The following is a 20801-nucleotide window of genomic DNA, read 5'->3' on the forward strand; positions in this document are numbered from 1 at the left end:
CTGAAGAAAACGGCAAAGGCACCAAAAATATTCATGATCAGCCCTGAAGAGAGGTACATGTGGTGGATGAAATCTGCATGTCATTTAGAAGGCACATGCATCACTGCTCACAGCAAATTAAGATTATCTTTCCCTTGGGAATTCTCACAAAGAGACATAAAAATGCTTTATGACCTGACTTTCATATTCAGATCACAGAGTTTTAGTCAATTTTTATTAATTGCCATAGAGGAAAAGTGCTTCGGGCCCTCACTCCCCAGTGGGTACCTAGGAGTCACATTTAAGGGCACAGCCACTAAACACTCAGTAAGTACTCTCCGGCTGTAATGAAACACCACTGACCTAGAATATTCCTCCTATCTCCCCCCTGCCATAGAATATCAGTCGGGGATGATCAATGCCCATGCTTTAATCAGAAGCAATCAGCGGTGAAGGCTGCAGGTCCCTGCCCTGCCATGGGAATTCCTGCGTTCAGGATAATCCCTCTCACCCAGCAGAGAATAACAAACCTCTGTGATTTCAGCTTCGTTTAACAAAAGAAAGTCATTTCTGGCAGCTTGTTTCCATCGCACAACCTAACTAAAAGCACCTCAGAGAAAAAAGAGGCAAAAGGAGGGGAAGAAAGCAAAGCAGGAAATGACTTTTCTGCTACGTCTTTAAGGTCACAGATGTGCCTGAGAAATGCACACATGTGACAGTAGTTCTAGCACAAAAGCTCCTTTTCCACGAGCCTAGACCTCCAACAAGTACAAAGACCGGCTTGCTGGCCTCTCCCTCAGACCCAAGTCACCGCAGTCCATTTAACCTTGACCGGGCTGGGAAGAAACTACTTTGAACTCCTTTGCAACACCTTTCTGTGTCATGGCAACATGCCCCTGCCTGTGTCAAGTGCAGGCACACCTTCCGCATCAGCACTGCAATCACCCCCACACAGGACAGACTCTCCCCCTGCCTAGCCCATCCTCTGGCCATGGTCGGCCACTGGGTTTTATCATCCGTTCCCAATTTATACTCTACACAGCACGTAAAAATAGCCCTTAATGCTTCTAACAGACGCCAGGAGGAGATTAAAACAAAAAGAATCCAGGCAAGATTTATGCTCTGGCGTATACAACTACCTTTTTCTTCCGATCCCGGGACCGTTTGCGGTGTTTCCTTTTCTTCTCAGTCTCCTCTTCAGCATTGATTTCTAAATCCCTGTTTTTCTTTAATTGTGAGGCTGCATGAGCCATAATGCATTGAAAAAGCTCTTCTCAAGCACGCAGGGCTTCCTTGTATAAGGTGATATCCTCAGGCACCTTTAACCAGGCTTACAGTAGCATTCCAATCACTGGAGAGAAACCTTTGACCAGAAGCAGGAAGACATTCAAAATGCAGAGATGCTGTTGAAGCTGAAGCTTTTAAAAACCCAAAAGACGGCTTCCAGACTTCATCCTACACCTTCCTCTACCTGAACCTTTACACGAGAGTGCAGCCATCGTAATGCATTTATCGTAGTGAAAAAGACAGCTGGGACAGAGGAAGCTGTATTATGGCTGTATCCCCTGCCACCAGCTGGAAGTGTCTAAGTGATTCCTCAGAAGGGGGAATGCTGCAAAGGATGGTTCTCTGAAGGGAAAAAATCCAGAGTCACCACACATGCAGGAGCGAAAATCCAGCACTAATTCGGAAAACCTATTTTAGAATCCTTTGGAAAAAAGACAGGGCTGCAATTTATACATCACCACTAGTTCGGCACAGAGCATAATTTAACCCGTAATAGAATGGAGCTGTTCCTCCTTTAGTTTAACTGCTGCTGGTGACAAAATATATAAAATAAGATTTCACAAAATACACTAAATTTTGCTGAGGAGACCCTGACTGCATTACAGGGAAAACAATGCAGGCATTGCTGGCCTCAACAGTGCATCCTTTATGCTGAACTATCAGCCTAAATGCATTTTGTGGGAGAGGACTACAGAGGGGCCTGTTGTCTTTTAAAAACAACATGCTGATTACAACACATCATACAGAAAGACGTGAGCATGTTGGTGTATGGAACAGACGCCTGATTCACAGGAGTTCCCCAGGACTCTCCTCTCATGTGGTCCACGGGTCAGAGGATGGGTGCAGCACTCAGGGCTGTGGAGACACTGAAATGCAGCCCTGGCTTTCATGTCAGGGTTTGCTTCCATCACCTTACTATTTTTGCCACCTGAGTCCTCAATGACTGCAGCCTCTGAATATTCATGATGTGAAGCGGAGTGCTGGCAGTGGGGTGGCTGGGTGGCTTCTGCCAGGAGGCACACACTGGAAGAAACATACTAAGTCAGGAGCCATTTATACACACGTGGTATTCACACAGCATTAGCAAGACATGGCTAAATGGTAGACCGGATCTAAAACACTCGGGCTCTGGTAAGAAACCCTAAATTCACTAGGAAAAGGAGCAGAAAAATTTTTTTAAAAAAATGACGCTCTGTTGAAAAGACTTTGTATGTGTGCTTCCTATACTGTAAGTCCATGTGCTTCTCCCAATACAAAAAAATCTGTAACTTTGGAGATGGGTGCACTTGGCTTTGCAGGAGTGACGGCTAACGTGTGCAAAGGCTGAAGCAAGAAGTCCGAAGGTGCCACGTGAAGAGCTGCTTGGGTTCTCTGGGGCTGTGGTTTATGTGCTTCATAAAGAACCCCCAGTGGGAGCTCCTGCAAACATCCGTCCACTACATTTCTGATTCGGACATCACAGATCTTCTTCCCTGTCCCCTTGTAGGGGGCTTTACCCTCTGCCGGGCAGTGACAGGCAGTGAGAAGGGAAGATGCTGGGCCCATGGATTTCCAGTCCTGCTGCCAGTGGATGGCACACTCCTCTGGAGCCTCACCGTGAACCACCTGAAAACCAGGCAGGTCAAACTGTTCCCAAGGGGCTACTGCGTGCGCTGATGTTCATGTGCTGCTTCCCCACAGAAATCATCTTCAGCAAGAGAGAGTCCTGGAAACGTTCTCCATTGCCTACCAAACCATCATCTTGCAAGAGGGAGGAGAAAAGGAAGGAAGGGAAGTAAAGGTGACTCAGATCCAAAAGCAATAAGCCATATCTGGATCTTAGTAACAAAAATAAGTGTTTTTCTACCAGAAGAATTTTTTTTATTGTCATAGGAATAGGTGAAGTGGAGAAAAAAATGAAAATTAAAACTTTTTATAGTCTCCCTTTTATAAATTACCTTGCACTTTTGAGGAACATTCATACAATTTCCTTTCCTTATTTTCAGCAAGTTGAAGGACCAGCCAGCTAAAGAACTGGCTGGTTTCCCACTGGCTCCTGGGCCTTTTTTTTTCTTTCTTTGTAGACACTAATGAAACTTTAAAATATATTTATAAGTATCCTTGATCAGAGTAACCTCTTTGTCTGAGGCTGGCAAACCTATACTTTCCCATTGATCTCTATTAGCCAAAGCATACTTGGAAATTAGGAAAACGAACATTCACAGGTATTTCTTAAAACACTTTCTCTAGAATAATAGTTTGTTTTCCCCAAATTATCCCAAAGTTGAGTCCATCACAATCTTTATGTCAACAAAATATAAAGTTTTTGTTATGTTTGATTTTGGAGTATTTCAGTAAGTGGTGGATCCATCAAAAATAAATTCTAAGGCTTGCTTGTTTAGATTTCCAATCTCACAAAAAATGTGGGGTTTTGTCCTCCATTTCTAAATCAGAAGAACTTTTGGGGCACCTGGTGGTTCAGCTGATTAACCGTCTGACTTTGGCTCAGGTCATGATCTCACTGCTCATGAGTTCGAGCCCTGCATTGGGCTCCGGGCTCTGTGCTGACAGCTCAGAGCCTGGAGCCTGCTTCGGATTCTGTGTTTCCCTCTCTGCCCTTCCCCTGCTCATGCTCTGTGTCTCTGCCTCTCAAAAATAAATAAATATTTTAAAAATAAATAAATAAACCAGAACTTTTAACAGCAATGCTGCCAAGGAAGCAGCCCTGAGGGTCTGAGATTTTGATGATTATACTACTAAAGTCTTAGTTCCTTTCTCCCTATCCAGCCTATGCCCTGACAGGTAACTCCCTAGCTTCTTGTGTACTTACTCTCAATACAAAGGCATTTACCCAGGATAGCCACAAATACTAGTTTTTTTCCTCTCAAAGTGAACTGACAGTTCTGTCAGTAATTCTAGAAAGCAAGCCCTTATAAGAGCTAAAAATAAAACATGGAAAGAACTTTTAAAAACTTTATTCTCTGAAGATTCATAAAACTTTTCCACTTAAGTCTGAATAGGTTGCTCTCTTCTGCAAGGTTACAGAATTAGTACGAATCCCCAAAGTAGAAGGATGGTGCAGCTGGTACAAGAGTGTATCTCTGAGCAGAGAGGCAGCTCTCCGACAGCAAGAAGGAGATACAGGAATAGTATTACAGCAAGGAATAGTATTCCAATCCTGCTTCCTGACACTGGCCATGGGGGTGTACTGGACAGGATGGGGATGGCCTGGGCATGGAATATCAAAGCTGTTGAAAGTTAAAGAAAAACTATTCTTAAGCCACTCCTCTCCAGGGAAGGCGGGAGGAGAATCTGTTCTAGTTTTAGAAAAGTCCCAGGTATAGGGATTCCTAAAGCATCCTTTCTACAATAAAGTAAAAGCCTGATCTTCCAAACTTGTTAGCTACAGAAATCCTTCTTTGAAGAAATCCTATGGGAAAGGCGATTACAACAAACATAACAGTGGAGCCACTTGGCTGAACTGAAAGAATGGTAGCCCAGCCCTACCGCCTACCCTTCCTGCAGAAGGCAGCCTGGGTAAGCAAATTTGAACAGCAGCCAACTGAAGCAAGAAGGAGTCCTGGTCTTTTCCTTTCCTGAACCTTGGTTACCAGAATCTATGTTGAAAAGCAACTCTGGTTAAAACTTTCCTTATGATTTTGTCCAAAATAATTCCTGACTTCTTACCAAAAATGACAAATTTCATTTACAGTACTTCCTATCTGTGCGTAATGCACATAAAACTAGTACAAAAAAGTAAAAATCCCTTTTTAGCTGGATTTCTGGTGGCTGGAGTAATATTTGTACCTTGAGTGATTTCTAATTCAGGAATCACAAGTTGGTGACTAAATATCCCACTGAAACAAAACCAAGTCAACTCATTAAGATGTTTTATAGACTTTAGATGCCAGTGAGGGAATTTTTTCTTCACAGTTGAGGTATACACCTTGCCAGGATTTTGAGATAAACTTTGACTATTACTTCAGCCAATTAATAACTTGATCCCTCTGAGGTGTCATTCTATATTGTGTCTCCACATTGTTGAACTGGGTTGACACACAAACAATGTGTGTGTGATTTCTATGAGGAGGATACTATCTCTTGGTCGTTTTGAAGTTACAGTAACTGTGCATTTTGAAAAAATATTACATAGTAATGTAGAGAAGTGGAGGATGAGAGTATACAGAAAAATGGAGGATGGGAAACCAAAAGAAAGGAAGAAAAAAAGAAAAAGAAAGAAAGAAAGAAAAAGAAAGAAAGAAAGAAAAAGAAAGAAAGAAAGAAAAAGAAAGAAAGAAAAGAAAAGGAAAAGAAAAGGAAAAGAAGAGGAAAAGAAAAGAAAAGAAAAGAAAAGAAAAGAAAAGAAAAGAAAAGAAAAGAAAAGAAAAGAAAAAAATAGTTCCCATCTGCTGGGGAGGCTGTACCTTCCCAACGCTACCTCTGCTCTCGGTAATGAGCAAAGTGTGTATTTTGATGGAAGGAAATCTATTTCATACTGCACCCACTTCAGCTTCCTTGGGAACAGAGCAGCCTCACCGTGAGAGTCACAATATTTTTCCTTCACAAAGAAAAATGGATCCATCGTCATTTCATTAACTTTGGCATCCTAGATAAAGATGATGTCAAGAGACCTTGAGCAGGTTCTGAACAACGTGGGGAACAAGAAAGAAAACAAGCACTAAACCTGTCAATGGTTGTAAATGACAAAAAAGCACCCTGGGAAATACTCAACGCATCGTCATGTATTCTTCATTTTCAGATGAGACACATGAAATGCTAAAAAAAAAAAAAAAAAAAAAAAAAAAAAAAAAAAAAGTTGGACAATACTGAAAGATTGGAGGTCCTTCCCACACCATTGTAGGGGTGGCACCTACAATGAGCGCTGGCTTTGGGCCCATCTCTCTTACTGCTCAGTCTGCCCTCTGTCCCTGGAGAAGACTGTCTGTCCAACTAACTGGCCTGACCTCAGTGCTAGAGAGCCAGCTGGCCCCAAGCTGCCAGCTGCTTTTGTCACCTCACAGGTGCAGCAAGGACAGGCACATGGGGACGGCTTCCCCAAGGTCTCTCTATCACAGCCACACTGGCCAACAGCAGGGATCCCTCATGCTCCAGGGAAGACCCCCACAGGGACATCCCTGTTTTCCATCTGACCCAAAGGAGTAGATGGGTAGTTCCTGGCAGAGCACTGCGTTGGAAGCCAGCACCAAGCAGGGTGGGTGAATGAAATGATTGCACAAGCCACTTCCTCTCTGGGCCCCTGTTCTTACGGAAGGAGGTAGCTTGGACCAAAGAACTTTGAAGGCATCATCTCACGAATCCAAAATGCTACGACCTGAAGTGATAGAAGGTTGTGGGTGTTTGGAAATAAATATACCTTTCCTATAATCTTCCTTTAAGGAGAGTTTGTAATCTATCTGGCCAATACAGTAGCCACCAGCCATATTTGGCTATTGGGCACTGAAACATGACTAGTGTGTCTAGAATTTAAATTTTAAACTTAAAGACATATTCAATTCAGGGGTGCCTGGGTGGCTCAGTCAGTTAAGCGTCCAACTTCGAGTCAGGTTATGATCTCACGGTCCGTGGGTTCAAGCCCTATGCTGGGCTCTGTGACAGCTCAGAGCCTGGAGCCTGCTTCGGACTCTGCCCCTCCCCTGCTTGCACTCTGTCTCTGTCTTTCTGTCTCTGTCTCTCTCAAAAATAAATAAACATTAAAAAAAATATTCGATTCAAATACTGGAACACATTTAAGTGTGTCTAAAACAACCTGGATTTGGGAATCTACTTTTTCAACTTTAAACTTTAGTTGAAAAATACAGATCAAGTATTTCCAGTAATTTAGCATCCAAATTAAGACATAAAATAAATGGGTTTCAAGAAAAAAGAAATATAAAATACTTCAGTAATAACTTTATATATTAAGTCATGTTGAAATGAGACTATTTTGGATATGTTCAGTTAAATAAAACATATTAAAATAAATTTAACTTTTTAAAAAGGTCTTGAAATGTGGCTGTTAGAAATTTGAAAATATATGTGTGGCTCACACTATAGTGATAGTCTATATAAAGAGTGTATATTAACAAAAAGAGGGCCTTATTTGCCAGAAATTATCTTCCCAAAGACAGATATTTCTCCAAAAAAGCATTAGAAGACACTCAGCACTCAGTCATGCTTTCTGTTTGAAAAGGCGAAGCACACAAAGGTAGTATGTTCTCAGGCATTTGTGCTAAAAGAACCATTCAGGCGCTCATGGACTCGCCCATTCACCCTGTTGGTCATTGTGGTTAGCACCTGGGACATACAGATGACTGGAACTTGGTTCCTGCCCTCAAGCAATGGATGGGAGAGAGAGACAAGTTAACCAGCAATTACAGCGCATGTTCAGATGCTGTGGAAGCAGAGCGGGGCATAGTGAAGAGTTCACCCAGAAGAGTGCTACTCAGTCAGGAATGAAGTCCCTCTTTATCAGCCACAGAGCTCACAGTTTCACAATTTGACCCCCGCACAGTCCAGTCACTTAGCCAACTGCTCAAGCACTGTGGATTTCCCTTTATGGTCCAGGTGATGTTATAGGCACTGGCGATGCCAGTGGTGAGTAAGACAGAGGAGGCCCAGTGCCTTGCAGCTTCCATTCTTGTCAGTGTGGGAATTGGGGGGGGGGGGGGGGAGTAAGCAAACAGATACAGGAAGAAGATAGCTTCGGGAGTTCCAAGTGTTGTGAAGGAAATAAAGCTTCGTGACCAAATTGAAAGTGACTGGGTAGGAACAACTGTTCATGGACTCCGCCTCTTTCCATTTTTGATTCTCCAGGAAAAATAAATGAAGATGGTGAGGAGACAATTGAGTTGAATCTTCCACTCCATTAGGGTAGGGATTCCCTCACATGGCCTAAACTAGGACACTGATTACAGTGGCGGATGGTGAATGTAAATGTTTTCTCAAGTAATGTGCTCGCTTCAAAGATAGCTATTACTAAAGATAAACAATAGATGCTTTTGTATCACTTTTCTCGTGAACTATGTGGATACTTACAGCTTCCATCACCTTTTCTTAATTGACAGTTTAATAACTATTCCAATAGCATGGATGTCATTTGTCTACTAAGTAATAGAATGAATTTTCCTATGGATCTTGTGGAGATAAATCTCATTGTTTCATAGGAAACATAACATATTTTATGAGAGGATATTCTTTAGATATTTCACTAAACTCTTGTTATTTAATGTTTATACAATAATCATATTTGAAGTGGCCCAATGCAAAGACAGTGCAAGCAAGCAGGGTCAAACAGCTCTTACCCCAACCTCGCTGCATATGGCTATGAGACTTTAGAGAAGTCCCTTATCCTTCCTCAGTCTTTACTCCAGTATCTGCAAAAGGAAAGGAACTCTAAAGTCTTTCTCCCAGAATACACACTCTGTGATGCCAAAATACAATTATAGGAAGGACAATGATTGACTTATGTGCTCTTCTTCTGTTGGTATGTTCTGGTCAAGATATAAGGAAAGTAAGCCCACTTTTAAAACATTTCTTTTAAGGGGCGCTGGGTGGCTCAGTCAGTTGAGTGTCCAACTTAGGCTCAGGTCATGATCTCATGGCTCGTGGGGTCCAGCCCCACATTGGGATCTGTGCTGACATTTCAGAGCCTGGAGCCTGCTTCAGATTCTGGGTCTCTTTCTCTCTCTGCCCCTCCCTCACTTGCACTCTGTCTCTCTCTGTCTCTCAAAAATAAATAAAACGTAAAAAAAAAAATTTTAATATTTCTTTTAAGAGGAAACTGAAAGTCAAAGGTATGAAGGAGATAGGATTTAAAAATTCAGGAATCTGCTGGCCTACTCTGTGATCATTTGCTAACACTGTATATGAGGGATAGAGTGGTGCATAAGAAAGTAAAGGTTCTTGTGGTGCCTGGGTGACTCAGTTAAGTGTCTGACTCTCGGTTTTGGCTCAGGTCATGATCTCACAGTTTGTGGGTTCGAGCCCTTTTTCTGGCTCTGCCCTGCCAGCCTGAAGCCTGCTTGGGATTCTCTCCCTCCCCAGTCTCTGCGTCCCTTCCTGCCACGCACACTCTCTGTCAAAATAAATAAATAAATAAATATTTTTTTAAAGAAAGCAAATGTCCTTATTTTTAGAAATTTTTTAGTTCACTCATGAGGTCATCTATAGTGACCAAGGATAGTATAATAATGACGACTGAGCACTGTGCCAGAGAGGTTGGAAAGGAAATCAGCCAGATATTCACACTATAACTCAGGTAATAATTCACCGTACTTTAGACCATATCAATCATGCAGAGATTTCCATCTGACAAAAAAGAAAAAAGTCTATTTTCTCAGATTTGACACTGACTTACTGCTAGAGAAAAGACCTATATACAAAGTTTATAGACCTTTCCTCATGTAAAATGGAAATAATGGTATCTGCTTATTGCTAGTATGCTTTGATCATTAATGTTTATGAAACAATATGATCACAGAAGACAAAAACAGTACATGTAATCACAAGGCATTCCACAGGGTCTCCAAGTGCATTTAGGATCTGCCTCTTCCTACCTTACTACGGTAAGTCTTGGTAGGCTTTCTCTCTTACATTGCTTCACAAGGCCAATTATAAATTAGACAAATTAAACTTTCTGTTGTATGTTCCATAACCTTGTACCTTTTTACCTGCCCTTCTATTATATCATGTTAGGATATAATCACAAGGGTTAGTAACATTTGAAAAAAAACAAACAAACAGAAGTAGATTCATAAATACAGAGAACTTGTGGTTGCCAGAGGGGAGAAGTGTGTGGGGATGGGCAAAACAGGTGAAGGGGTTAAGAGGTGAAAACTTCCAGCTATAAGATAAACAAGTCATGGGGATGAAAAGTACATCATAGGAACTATAATCAGTTATATTACAATAACTTTGTATTGTAACAGGTAGTAACTAGACTTATCGTGAGCACTTTGTGAAGTATTTATAGTGTATCCTTGAACAACATGGGGGTTAGGGGCACCAACTCTCTGCACAGTTGACTTCTGACTCCCTAAAAACTTAACTGCTAATAGCACTATTGACTAGAAGTCTTACCAATAACATAAACAGTTGATTAACACATATTTTGTATATGTATTATATATACTATCTTACAATGAAGTAAGCTAGAGAAAAGAAAGTGTTATAATGAAGAAGAAAAAATACACTTACAGTATTGAACTATATTTCTTTAAAACAAGTATGTGTTAGGCTGATCGATGCAGCTCAAATCCATGCTGCTCAAGGGTCAGGTGTAACGGTCGAATCACTATGTTGCAGGCTGGAAACTAATAGAATATTGTCGTGCCAACTGGACTTCAATTTTTTTTTTCAACGTTTATTTATTTTTTTGGGACAGAGAGAGACAGAGCATGAACAGGGGAGGGGCAACTGGACTTCAATTTTTAAGGAATAAAGTTTGACTATTCAAAATATTCTGTTTGGCATATAAGGTTATATGTCTGGAAAAAATAAGTTATGACACCCTTTAAAAAAAGATAAGAGTTGAAAATAATTTTCTTATTCTTTTCCAATTCTTCTTTTTTAAAAAAGGGTGGGGTAGAGGGTGTATCTTTCCAAATACTATGAAGTGTAGCTTGATTCAGGCAGATTTCATCCTATTCATTTTTTTGTATTTTCTAAGGTAAGGGTCAGCAAACATTTTTGTTAAAGGCCAGATAGTAAGTATTTTGGGCTCTGTAGGCCAGATAGTCTCTGTTGTAGTTATTCAACTTTGTCGCTGCAATGCAAAAAGCAGCCAGAGACCACATATAAACCAGTGAATGTGGCTAGGATCCAATAAAACTTTATTTATGGATACTGCAATTGGAATTTCACATAATTTTCACGTGTCATCAAGTATTATTCTTCCTTTGATTTGTTTTCAACCATTTAAAAATGTAAACACGATTAGCTTGTAGGCAATTCAAAAACAAGGTCGGATTTGGCCCAAGGTCCACAGTTTGCTGACCCCTCTTCCAAGGCATCATATCGCTTGCGACATACTGTTCTGAGGGTTTCTGAAAAATAGAGTGAATGAACACTAGTGTCCAAAACGGATGCTTGGAATGTTTATGTGTATACACATGTATATACATACATAGTGTGACTGTGTGTATATTTGCAAAAGAATCTACCCTTTGTATTTGAACATAGTAACTGTCATTTGAGTCATGGAAAGACATTACTATGGGTGTTTTCTATCCTATGTACAGACAAGTCAAAGTTCTTTATTAACTCACTTGTTGAAATATATTTGTTGGACACTTCCCTTATGAAGTAGCATGATCCGACACATGTATTTATGACACCCAAACTCAACAAGTGTTTGGTAGTATGAGGAAGAGAGCAATTTGAAGTAGAACAACTGATCCCATACATAGTTCTATTTGAGGAGCATTTGCCCTGGAGTGAGCCTTCAACAGGACCCAAACCACGATATTCTCTATGCAATACACTGGCCATGTGGTTCACTTTTGCATTCTATTTCTTCCCCTACAAAGTTCCAATGTTTTATTTGTAATTTGCTATCATATTCTAAATATTTCCTGTTAAGTGACTTCAAATCCTTTGTAGAGCAAAGCACTGGAATAAACAAATATTTACAGAGTATCTCCTGTATTTCTAATACTCTACTAAAACTAATAGAAAATGAAAGAGAACATGCATAACCTTGTGTTTTAATATCAGAATCATGATTACAGACTTACATGCTTCTTTTCGGCATTATTTCATTACAAGAACTAAACTTGGACGTTTGTCAATAGTAAATGAATGGTACGATTTTCAAACAACTAGCTGGCAAAGATGTGGACGCAATGGAAGAATGCGCTTAGAGCTATGATCTCCAAGGACCTCTATCTGCTCTGATGGAGAGTGGATTGTCCTTTAAGAAACATAAGATAGGTTTATTCCTCTTCTTCTGTCTCCAACCTCCTCCCTCACCCCAACACATACACTCTACCGTTAATCAGAGAAAGGGAAAGGCCAGATGGTTTGGGGGATTAGCAATGAGGAAAGGCCCAAGTTTCACCTCACGGTTGTTATTAAATTCCAGTGCGGATTGGCAGGGATACAAAACTCAGGCCATCTGAGAGCTCTTGGGGAGTGTTGGTCCATTTCCTAATGAGCAGGTGTTGACATGGAAAAAGCTGCCTATACAACAGTGCTGCAGGCACAGAGCCGCTACAGATCCGGAGATGTGGAGAATCTTCCTCAGTGTTTCCTCCCACCTGAGAAACCATGCGTTCAATTCTACACACCCAGACGTGTTCTGTACCTTCCTGCAGCATACCTAATAAAATATATCAATAAAATATTCAATCCATGGTCTATCCTGCAGAGGTGGTGATTTCACAACACTTTGCCTTACTTTAAAAATTCTCTCCAGCATCTACTTAATTTAAATCTAATTTAATTTGGGTCCCACAAAATTTCAATAACCCCTTATAGACATCCTTGTGCATACATATTGCACACTGCATTAACTATTTCCTGGATGGAAATTGGCCTCAATAGTCCAGTCAATGAAAATAAAATATACACCAAAACCTTCAATATGGAGATTTTTTTTTCACAGACATGATACTAAAATCTAGTAACATTTAGCTGAAGTCTATATTCCATAAGTGGTGATAGTAGGGTTTACTAAATAGAAATACCACTTTACCACAGACATGTAATGTGTTTTACCATGTCAGGGAGCTGATCAGTTAGAATGGAAAGAAAAGCACAAAATTATGGCAAGTAGTTTAACACAGATCCAATATATATGCCATTTTCAACTATGATTTTCCAGCCAACTGATTCTTTTAAAGACTCAGGAAGCCATGAATATTTGACTTATAAAAAAGGAATAAGAATGCTGATTCTGCTTCCAACCAAAATGTCTGTAAGTCATTTTAATAACGGTGATGTTTTCAAATAAAAACATGATGCTTATAAGAAAAGAATTTCCCCCATCTTTATGAGTTCTTGTGAATGTTAACAGCAAAAGAAAAATCCTAAGGAAACTACTATATTTCATGATGCCATGTTCTACTAGGATGATAATAAAATCCGTCTTTTGTATAAGTAGATCATCTCAAGCTTTAGGTAACTCTAGAGATTTTATAAAGCTCCATAGATCTTATTACATAGAGTGTAGCAATTTAAAAATGCAAATAATTCTGTAAGTTGTGGCTGTGTAAGGCTTTTAAAAGTCATTTTTATTTATTTTTCATGTCTTCAACATATATGCTAAAAATTTTAAATTGTGGATTAAAAACAGGAAAATCATATTGCATTACCTTATACCTGTTAGAATGGCTATTCAAAAAGACAAGAAATAGCAAGTGTTGGCGAGGATGTGGAAGAAAAAGGAATCCTTGTGCAGCGTTGGTGGGAATGTAAATTGGTGCAGTAAAAACAGTATGGAGGTTCCTCAAAAAATTAAAAATAGAATTACCATATGATCCAAGGATTCCACTACTGGATATTTACCCAAAGAAAACTAAAACACTATTCAAAAAGATATGCACACCCCTATATTTACTACAGCATTATTTATAATTGCCAAAAATAAGGAAGCAACCTACGTGCCCACTGGGAGATAAACAGATAAAGAAGATGTGATATATGTATGTATGTGTATGTACACACATACACACACACACACAGTGAAATATTAGTCATAAACAAGAATAACACCTTGGCATTTGTGACAACATGGATGGACCTAGAGGGTATTATGGTAAGTGAGATAAATCAGACAAAGGCACATGCTATAATTTCACTTATATATGGAATCTTAAAAAAAAACAGCAAATGAGCAAACAAACAATAGCAAATATAGACCCATAAGTACAGAGAACAGGTGGTTGTCAGAGGGAAGAGGGGCAGGAGTTGATGGGTAAAACAGATAAAGGGGATTAAGAATACACTTGACAACAACAGCAAAACAACAAACAACAACAAACACTGAAAACAGAATTACCAAATGAGTCAGCAATTCCATTTCTGGGTATGTATCTGAAGGAAACAAAATCACTATCTTGAAAAGGTATCCATGCCCCATGTTTTATTTACAATAGTCAAAACATGGAAACAGTCTAAGTGTCTATGGACAAACAAGTGAATAAAAAAAAATCTTACACACACACCTACCCACCTACACACGCCCCCCACATGCACACACATACAGAGGAATATTAGTCAGCCACAATAAGGAAGATAATTCTGCCATTTGTGACAGCATGAATGGACCTTGAGGGCATTATGCTAAGTGAAATGAGTCAGACGGAGAAAGACAAATACTGTATGATCTTACTTATATATAGAATCTAAAAACACTAAACTCATAGATACAAAGAGGGGGTGGGTGAAGGTGGTCAAAAGGTACAAACTTCCAGTTATAAGATAAATAATTTCTGGGAATATAATGTATGGCATGGTGAGTAAAGTTAACAGTAGTGTATCATACATTTGAAACTTGCTAAGAGAGTAGACCTTAAAAGTTCTCAACACAAGAAAAAAGTTTGTAGGTGATGGATGTTCAATAAACTTACGGTAGTAATTATTTTGTAATATATACATTTATCCGATCATCATGTTGTGCACCTAGAACTACTACAATGCTGTCAATTCTATCTTAAGTAAAACTGGAAAAATAATCATATTGCCATCATTCAGAAATAACCACCATTAACATTTTTGTTATATATCCTTTTAAGCCTTTTTTGTGCATACAAGTATTTACATGTAAGTATCTTACCAAAAGTAGAATACCACAAGTAGCTTCACAATCTGCTTCTAAATATATATTATGTACCAACTATATATAATGAACATCCATACAGGTCACTAAATATTCCTCTATAACTTTTAAATGGTTGTATACTATTTCATGTGACAAATCTGTCATATTAAAAAAAAAATCAGCCCCCTTCCCTTAGACATTTAGGTCACCTCCAATTTCCCCATGAGAGAATCAATGCTAAAAATGACCACTCTTTTCACCAGATGAGTTCACACACTCATAAGTAATGTTGGATAAATGTCCAGAGGTACATTTCCAAAAAGGTGAAACAAATATGACTTAACAGCGAGGCATAAATATATGTTTGCAGATTGGTAGAATTAAACTGCATTTCCATTATCACATGCCCAACTCCACTTACATTTTCTGTGTCCAACAATTGCTCTACTGACAGACAAGATGAGAAACCTAGAGAAATATCTTACCTATGATAAGGTACTTAATTACCTTTCATATTACCTATAGTTTATCTACAACATCGAAGAATCAACCTATTTTTAAGCCCCAAATCAACATATCCATGATAATTTTCACCAGTGCCACATTTTCAATTCTTAAAATATTATGGACCAAAACATAGCTTGAAACTCTATTGGTTTGGGATTGTGCAAGTAACCAAAATACACAATTACTTATAAGACAAAAACGTATAAACAATCAAAATTTTCCTAAGTATTAACGGGAGAAAAGGAGTTGCTTTTGATTAAACACCAAAGAACTCAATGTTATGCAAATTCCAGAAAGATACAGCACGAAGACTGCTGTATCATGATACTGATAAGACTATTTGCACAAAATTGCCAAATTTATGACAATTTCTCCATAATAGTATATATGTGATAGATTGCAAAAATGGTACTAATTCTCCCCTGCCCCACAACCACAGTCATTTGGAATTGGTGATGAAGTCCATTTTTCAAACTTGTAAATCTGGGTTCTTCTTGTGACTTACTTTGATCAAAAAAATATGGATAAAAAGCAATTCTGTCATAAAACAAGACTAGGCTTCAAGAGAATTTGCACATTTTCATTCTGTCTAAGAACACTGCAGAGCCACTATATAACAACTCTGGCTTAGCAGAGCCTCCGAGCAGACTGGCAGCTGAGCAAAGACCCCCATGTGAACCTGCCTGGACTCTTAAGAACTTCTTAGGTAATCCCAGCCCAAATGGCCTACTCACAGATAAATAAATGATTATTATTTTAATTTACTAATTTTGGGGTGGCTTGTTATGCATTACAAGTAATTGGTACTAAAAAAGTCAAAGAACACAATTTACAATACTATAAATAATTACTAGGGACTAGATGTTAAAAAGATAAGTGAATATTATGAGTAACTTTATGCCAATAAATTCAAAATTTAAATGAAATGGACAAATTCCTCAATAAAATTACAACTTACTAAAACTGACAAAAACTGAACAGGAAAATTTGAGAGGCTATTTTTTTTTTAAAGAAATTGAAATCGGGGTGCCTGGGTGGCTCAGTCGGTTGAGCGTCTGGCTTCGGCTCAGATCATGATCTCGCAGTCTGTGAGTTCTAGCCCCATGTCGGGCTCTGTGCTGACAGCTCAGAGCATGGAGCCTGCTTCGGATTCTGTGTCTCCTTCTCTCTCTGCCCTTCCCCTGCTCTCTCTCTCTCTCTCTCTCTCTGTCAAAAATAAACATTAAAAAAAATTTTAAAGACATTGAAATCATGTAATATCATCTCACAAGAGAAACTCCACACTCATATGGTTTCACTGATGAGTTTAATTAAATTCCTAGGTAAGAAATATCAATATTACACCAACTCTAGAAAAGCCAAACAGACCAATAACTAGTAACAAAATTGAGTGATAAATCAAAAAACTCTCAACAAACAAAAGCCTAGGACCAAATGGATTCACAAGTGAATTCTACCAAATATTTAAAGAAGAGTTTATACCTATTCTTCTCAAAGTGTTCTGAGAAATAGAAGAACAAGGAAAGCTTTCAAATACATTTTACGAGGCCAGTAGTACCCTGATACCCAAAACAAACAAAAGACACCACACAAAAAAGAAAGAAAACTAAAGGCCTCAATAAAATATAAACAAATTGCATTAAACAACACATTGAAAAGATTATTCACCATAACCAAATGGGATTTATTTCAGGGATATAAAGCCGGTTCAATATTCACAGATCAACATGAAACACCACATCAACAAAATGAAGGTTAAAAATCATGATCATCTCAATAAATGCAGAAAAAGCATCTGAAAAAATTCAACATCCATTCATGACAAAAAGTCTCAACAAAGTGGGTTCAGAGGAAACATACCTCAATACAATAAAGGGCATATATGAAAAACTCATAGCTGACATTATACTCAATGGGGAAAAACTGAGAGCTTTCCCCTCTAAGATCAGGAACAAGACAAGGATGTCCACTCTCACCACTTTTATTCAACATAGTACTGGAAGTTGTAGCATAGAAAGAAAGAAAGAAAGAAAGAAAGAAAGAAAGAGGAAGGAAGGAAGGAAGGAAGGAAGGAAGGAAGGAAGGAAGGAAGGAAGAAAAGAAAGAAGGAAGGAAGGAAAGAAGGAAAGAAGGAAAGAAAGAAAGAAAGAGAAAGAAAGGAAGGAAGGAAGGAAGGAAAGAAGAATGAAAGAGCAATCCAAATTGATTAAGAAGAAGTTAAACTGTCACTATTTGCAGGTGATGTGATATTATACATAGCAAACCCTAAGGACTTACCCAAAGAAGAATTAGAAATAATAAGTGAATTCAGTAAAGTTGAAGGATACAAGATTAATACACAGAAATTGGTTGCATTTCTATACACTAATAATGAAGTGGTGGAAAAAGAAATTAAAAGAACAATTCCATTCACAACTGCACCAAAAAGAATAAAATACCTAGGAATAAACTTAAGCAAGGAGGTAAAAGACCTATACTCTGAAAACTATAAAACATTGATGAAAGAAATTGAATCGGACACAAACAAATGGGAAGATATTCCATGCTCATGTATTGGAAGAATTAATACTGTTAAAATGTCCATCTTACCCAAAGCAAAGTGCAAATTCGATGCACTCTCTATCAAAATACCAACAGCATTTTTCACAGAACTAGAACAAATAATCCTAAAATTTGTATGGAACCACAGAAGACCTCCAATAGCCAAAGCAATCTTGAGAAAGAAGATCAAAGCTGGAGGTATCACAATTCCAGATTTCAAGATATACTACAAAGCTGTAGTAATCAAAACACCATGGTACTGGCATAAAAACAGATATGTTGATCAATGGGACACAGAGCCCAGAAATAAATCCATGCTTATATGGTCAATTAACCTATGACAAAGGAAGCAAGAATACTTATGGGGAAAAGATAGTCTCTTCAATAAGTGGTACTGGGAAAACTGGACAACTACATGCAAAGGAATGAAATTGGACCACTTTCTTACACCATATAAAAAAAAAAAACTCAAGATGGATTCAAGACATGAAGCCATAGAACTCCCAGAAGAAAACATAGGTAGGAATCTCTTTGACACTGGACTTAGCAGCATTTTTCTAGATAGGTCTCCTTAGGCAAGGGAAACAAAAACAAAAATAAATTATTGGGACTACATCAAAATAAAAGGCTTTAGCACAGTGAAGGAAACCATCAATAAAATGAAAAGGCAACCTAGAGAATTGTCGATGATATTCACAAATGATATATCCACTAAGGAGTTAATATCCAAAATATATAAAGAACTTGTACAACTCAACACCAAAGAAACAAAATAATCCAATTAAAAAATGAACAGAGGACTTGAATGGACATTTTTCCAAAGACATAAAGATGCCCAACAGATACATGAAAAGATGTTCAATATCACTAACCATCAAAGAAATGCAAATCAAAAATATTATGAGACATCACCCTATCCCTGTCAGAATGGCTAGAATCAAAAAGACAAGAAATCACAAGTGCTGGCAAGGATGTGGAGAAAAAGGAACCCTTGCACACTGTGGGAATGTAAGTTGTTGCAGCCACTGTGGAAAATTTATGCAGTTCCTCAAAAAATTAAAAATAGAACTACCATATGATCCAGTAATTTCATTACTGGGTATTTACTCAAATAATATGAAAATACTAATTTAAAAACATATGCACCCTTATGTTTATTGCAGCATTATTTACAACAGCCAAGATACGGAAGCAATTCAAGTGTCCATCAATAGATGAATGAATTAAGATGTGAGATATGCACACATACACAAACACACACATATACCTCTAAGATATTATGCAAAGTGAAATAAGCCAGAGAGGGAAAGATAAATACCATATGACTTCACTTATATGTGGAATCTAAGAAATAAAACAAGTGAATAAACAAATACACAAAAGAGCAGATACAGATCCATAAAAACAGAGAATTGATGATTGCCATAGAAGAAGGGAGTCGGGCTCTGGGCAAAATGGGTGAAGGGGAATGGGAGATACAGGCTTTCAGTTATGGAATGGATAAGTCACAGGGACAAAAGGTACAGTATAGGTTATATAGTAAATGGTATTGTAATAGTATTGTATGGTGAAAGATGATAGCTACATTTGTGATGAGCACAGAATAATGTACAGACTTCTTCAATCACTATGTTGTACTCCTGAAACCAATGTAACACTATGCATCTATTATACTTCAGATATTCCAGTCTTCCAGGAAATCGAGGAGGTAGAGACACTTCAACTCATTTAATGAGGTCAGAATAATCTTAATACCAAAATCTAACAAAGAAATTAACAACAAATAACACAAAATTATCTCTCTCATCAAGATATATGCAAAAACACTTTGGAAAATATTTGCAAAATCAAATTGAGCAACAAATAGGTTTACTCCAAAAATACAAACTTGAATTAATCTTCATAAAAGTCAATAAAGACAATGCATCAAAAAGTTAATAAAGAAAAAAAATCATATGATTATCTCAACAAATGAAATCCATTTCACAAAATTGAATCTCCTTATGTCATTAAGAAAATTTTCTCAATTTGATAAAAAAAAGTCTATGAAAAAGTTACAAAAGCTATTATTATACATAATGGTAAACTACTGAATGCTTTTGTACTAAGAGTAAGAACAAGGTAAGCCTGTCCTTTCCACTACTTCTATTTAACACTGTACACGAGATCTTAGCCAGTGTAAAAAGTTAAAGAAAAGCAATAAAGTCATAAAGACTGGAAAGGAAGAGTAAAACGGACTCTTTTCATAGATAACATAATTGTTTACATAGAAAGACCCTAAGGCATTTACAAAACAACTCCTAGAACTAATAAGTGACTTTAGCTTGGTTTTAGGATACAATTAGATCTATTTACAAATAGCAACTCTATTTTATATGCTGGCTGCAAACACGTGGAAAATGAAATTCAAAAAAAAGAAAGAAAGAAAGAAAGAAAGAAAGAAAGAAAGAAAGAAAGAAAGAAAGAAGAAAAATTCTACTTTTAAAAGCACCAACAACCACTAAATACTTAGGAATATTTTTTAAAAGTAATCTCTATGCCCAACATGGGGCACGAACTCACAACCCCAAGATCAAGAATGGCACATTCCTCTGAATGAACCAGCCAGGTGCCCCCACTCAGGAATAAATTTATGAAAAACATGCAAGATGTTCACATTTTTACATTGAAATAATGCTGAAAGAAATTAAAGATCTAGACAAATGTAGAGATATACCACATTCATAGATTGGAAGTCCCAACATTGTTA

The 20801-nt window shown here is 38.0% G+C and overlaps 1 protein-coding gene across 18 annotated transcripts in view; it reads right to left on the minus strand.

Moving 5' to 3' along the window:
* ANK3 (ankyrin 3) overlaps positions 1–20801 on the minus strand; it is a 690167-nt gene that overhangs the window by 341967 nt on the left and 327399 nt on the right. For 5 of the 18 annotated variants that reach the window (XM_086679767.1, XM_086679764.1, XM_086679765.1 and 2 more), the window contains exon 1: positions 1119–2269. The exons of 1 other annotated variant lie outside the window; for it this stretch is intronic. In XM_086679767.1, coding sequence (XP_086535893.1) covers positions 1119–1232 — 114 coding nt within the window. In that variant the 5' untranslated portion in view covers positions 1233–2269. Of the gene's footprint in view, positions 1–1118; positions 2270–20801 lie in introns of those variants that run through there. 12 more of the 18 variants (XM_086679768.1, XM_086679766.1, XM_086679769.1 and 9 more) reach the window with 7 other exon arrangements.

The sequence above is a fragment of the Puma concolor genome, chromosome D2 (assembly GCF_028749965.1).
Source record: "Puma concolor isolate L17-30 chromosome D2, mPumCon1.1.hap2, whole genome shotgun sequence".
NCBI lineage: Eukaryota > Metazoa > Chordata > Mammalia > Carnivora > Felidae > Puma > Puma concolor.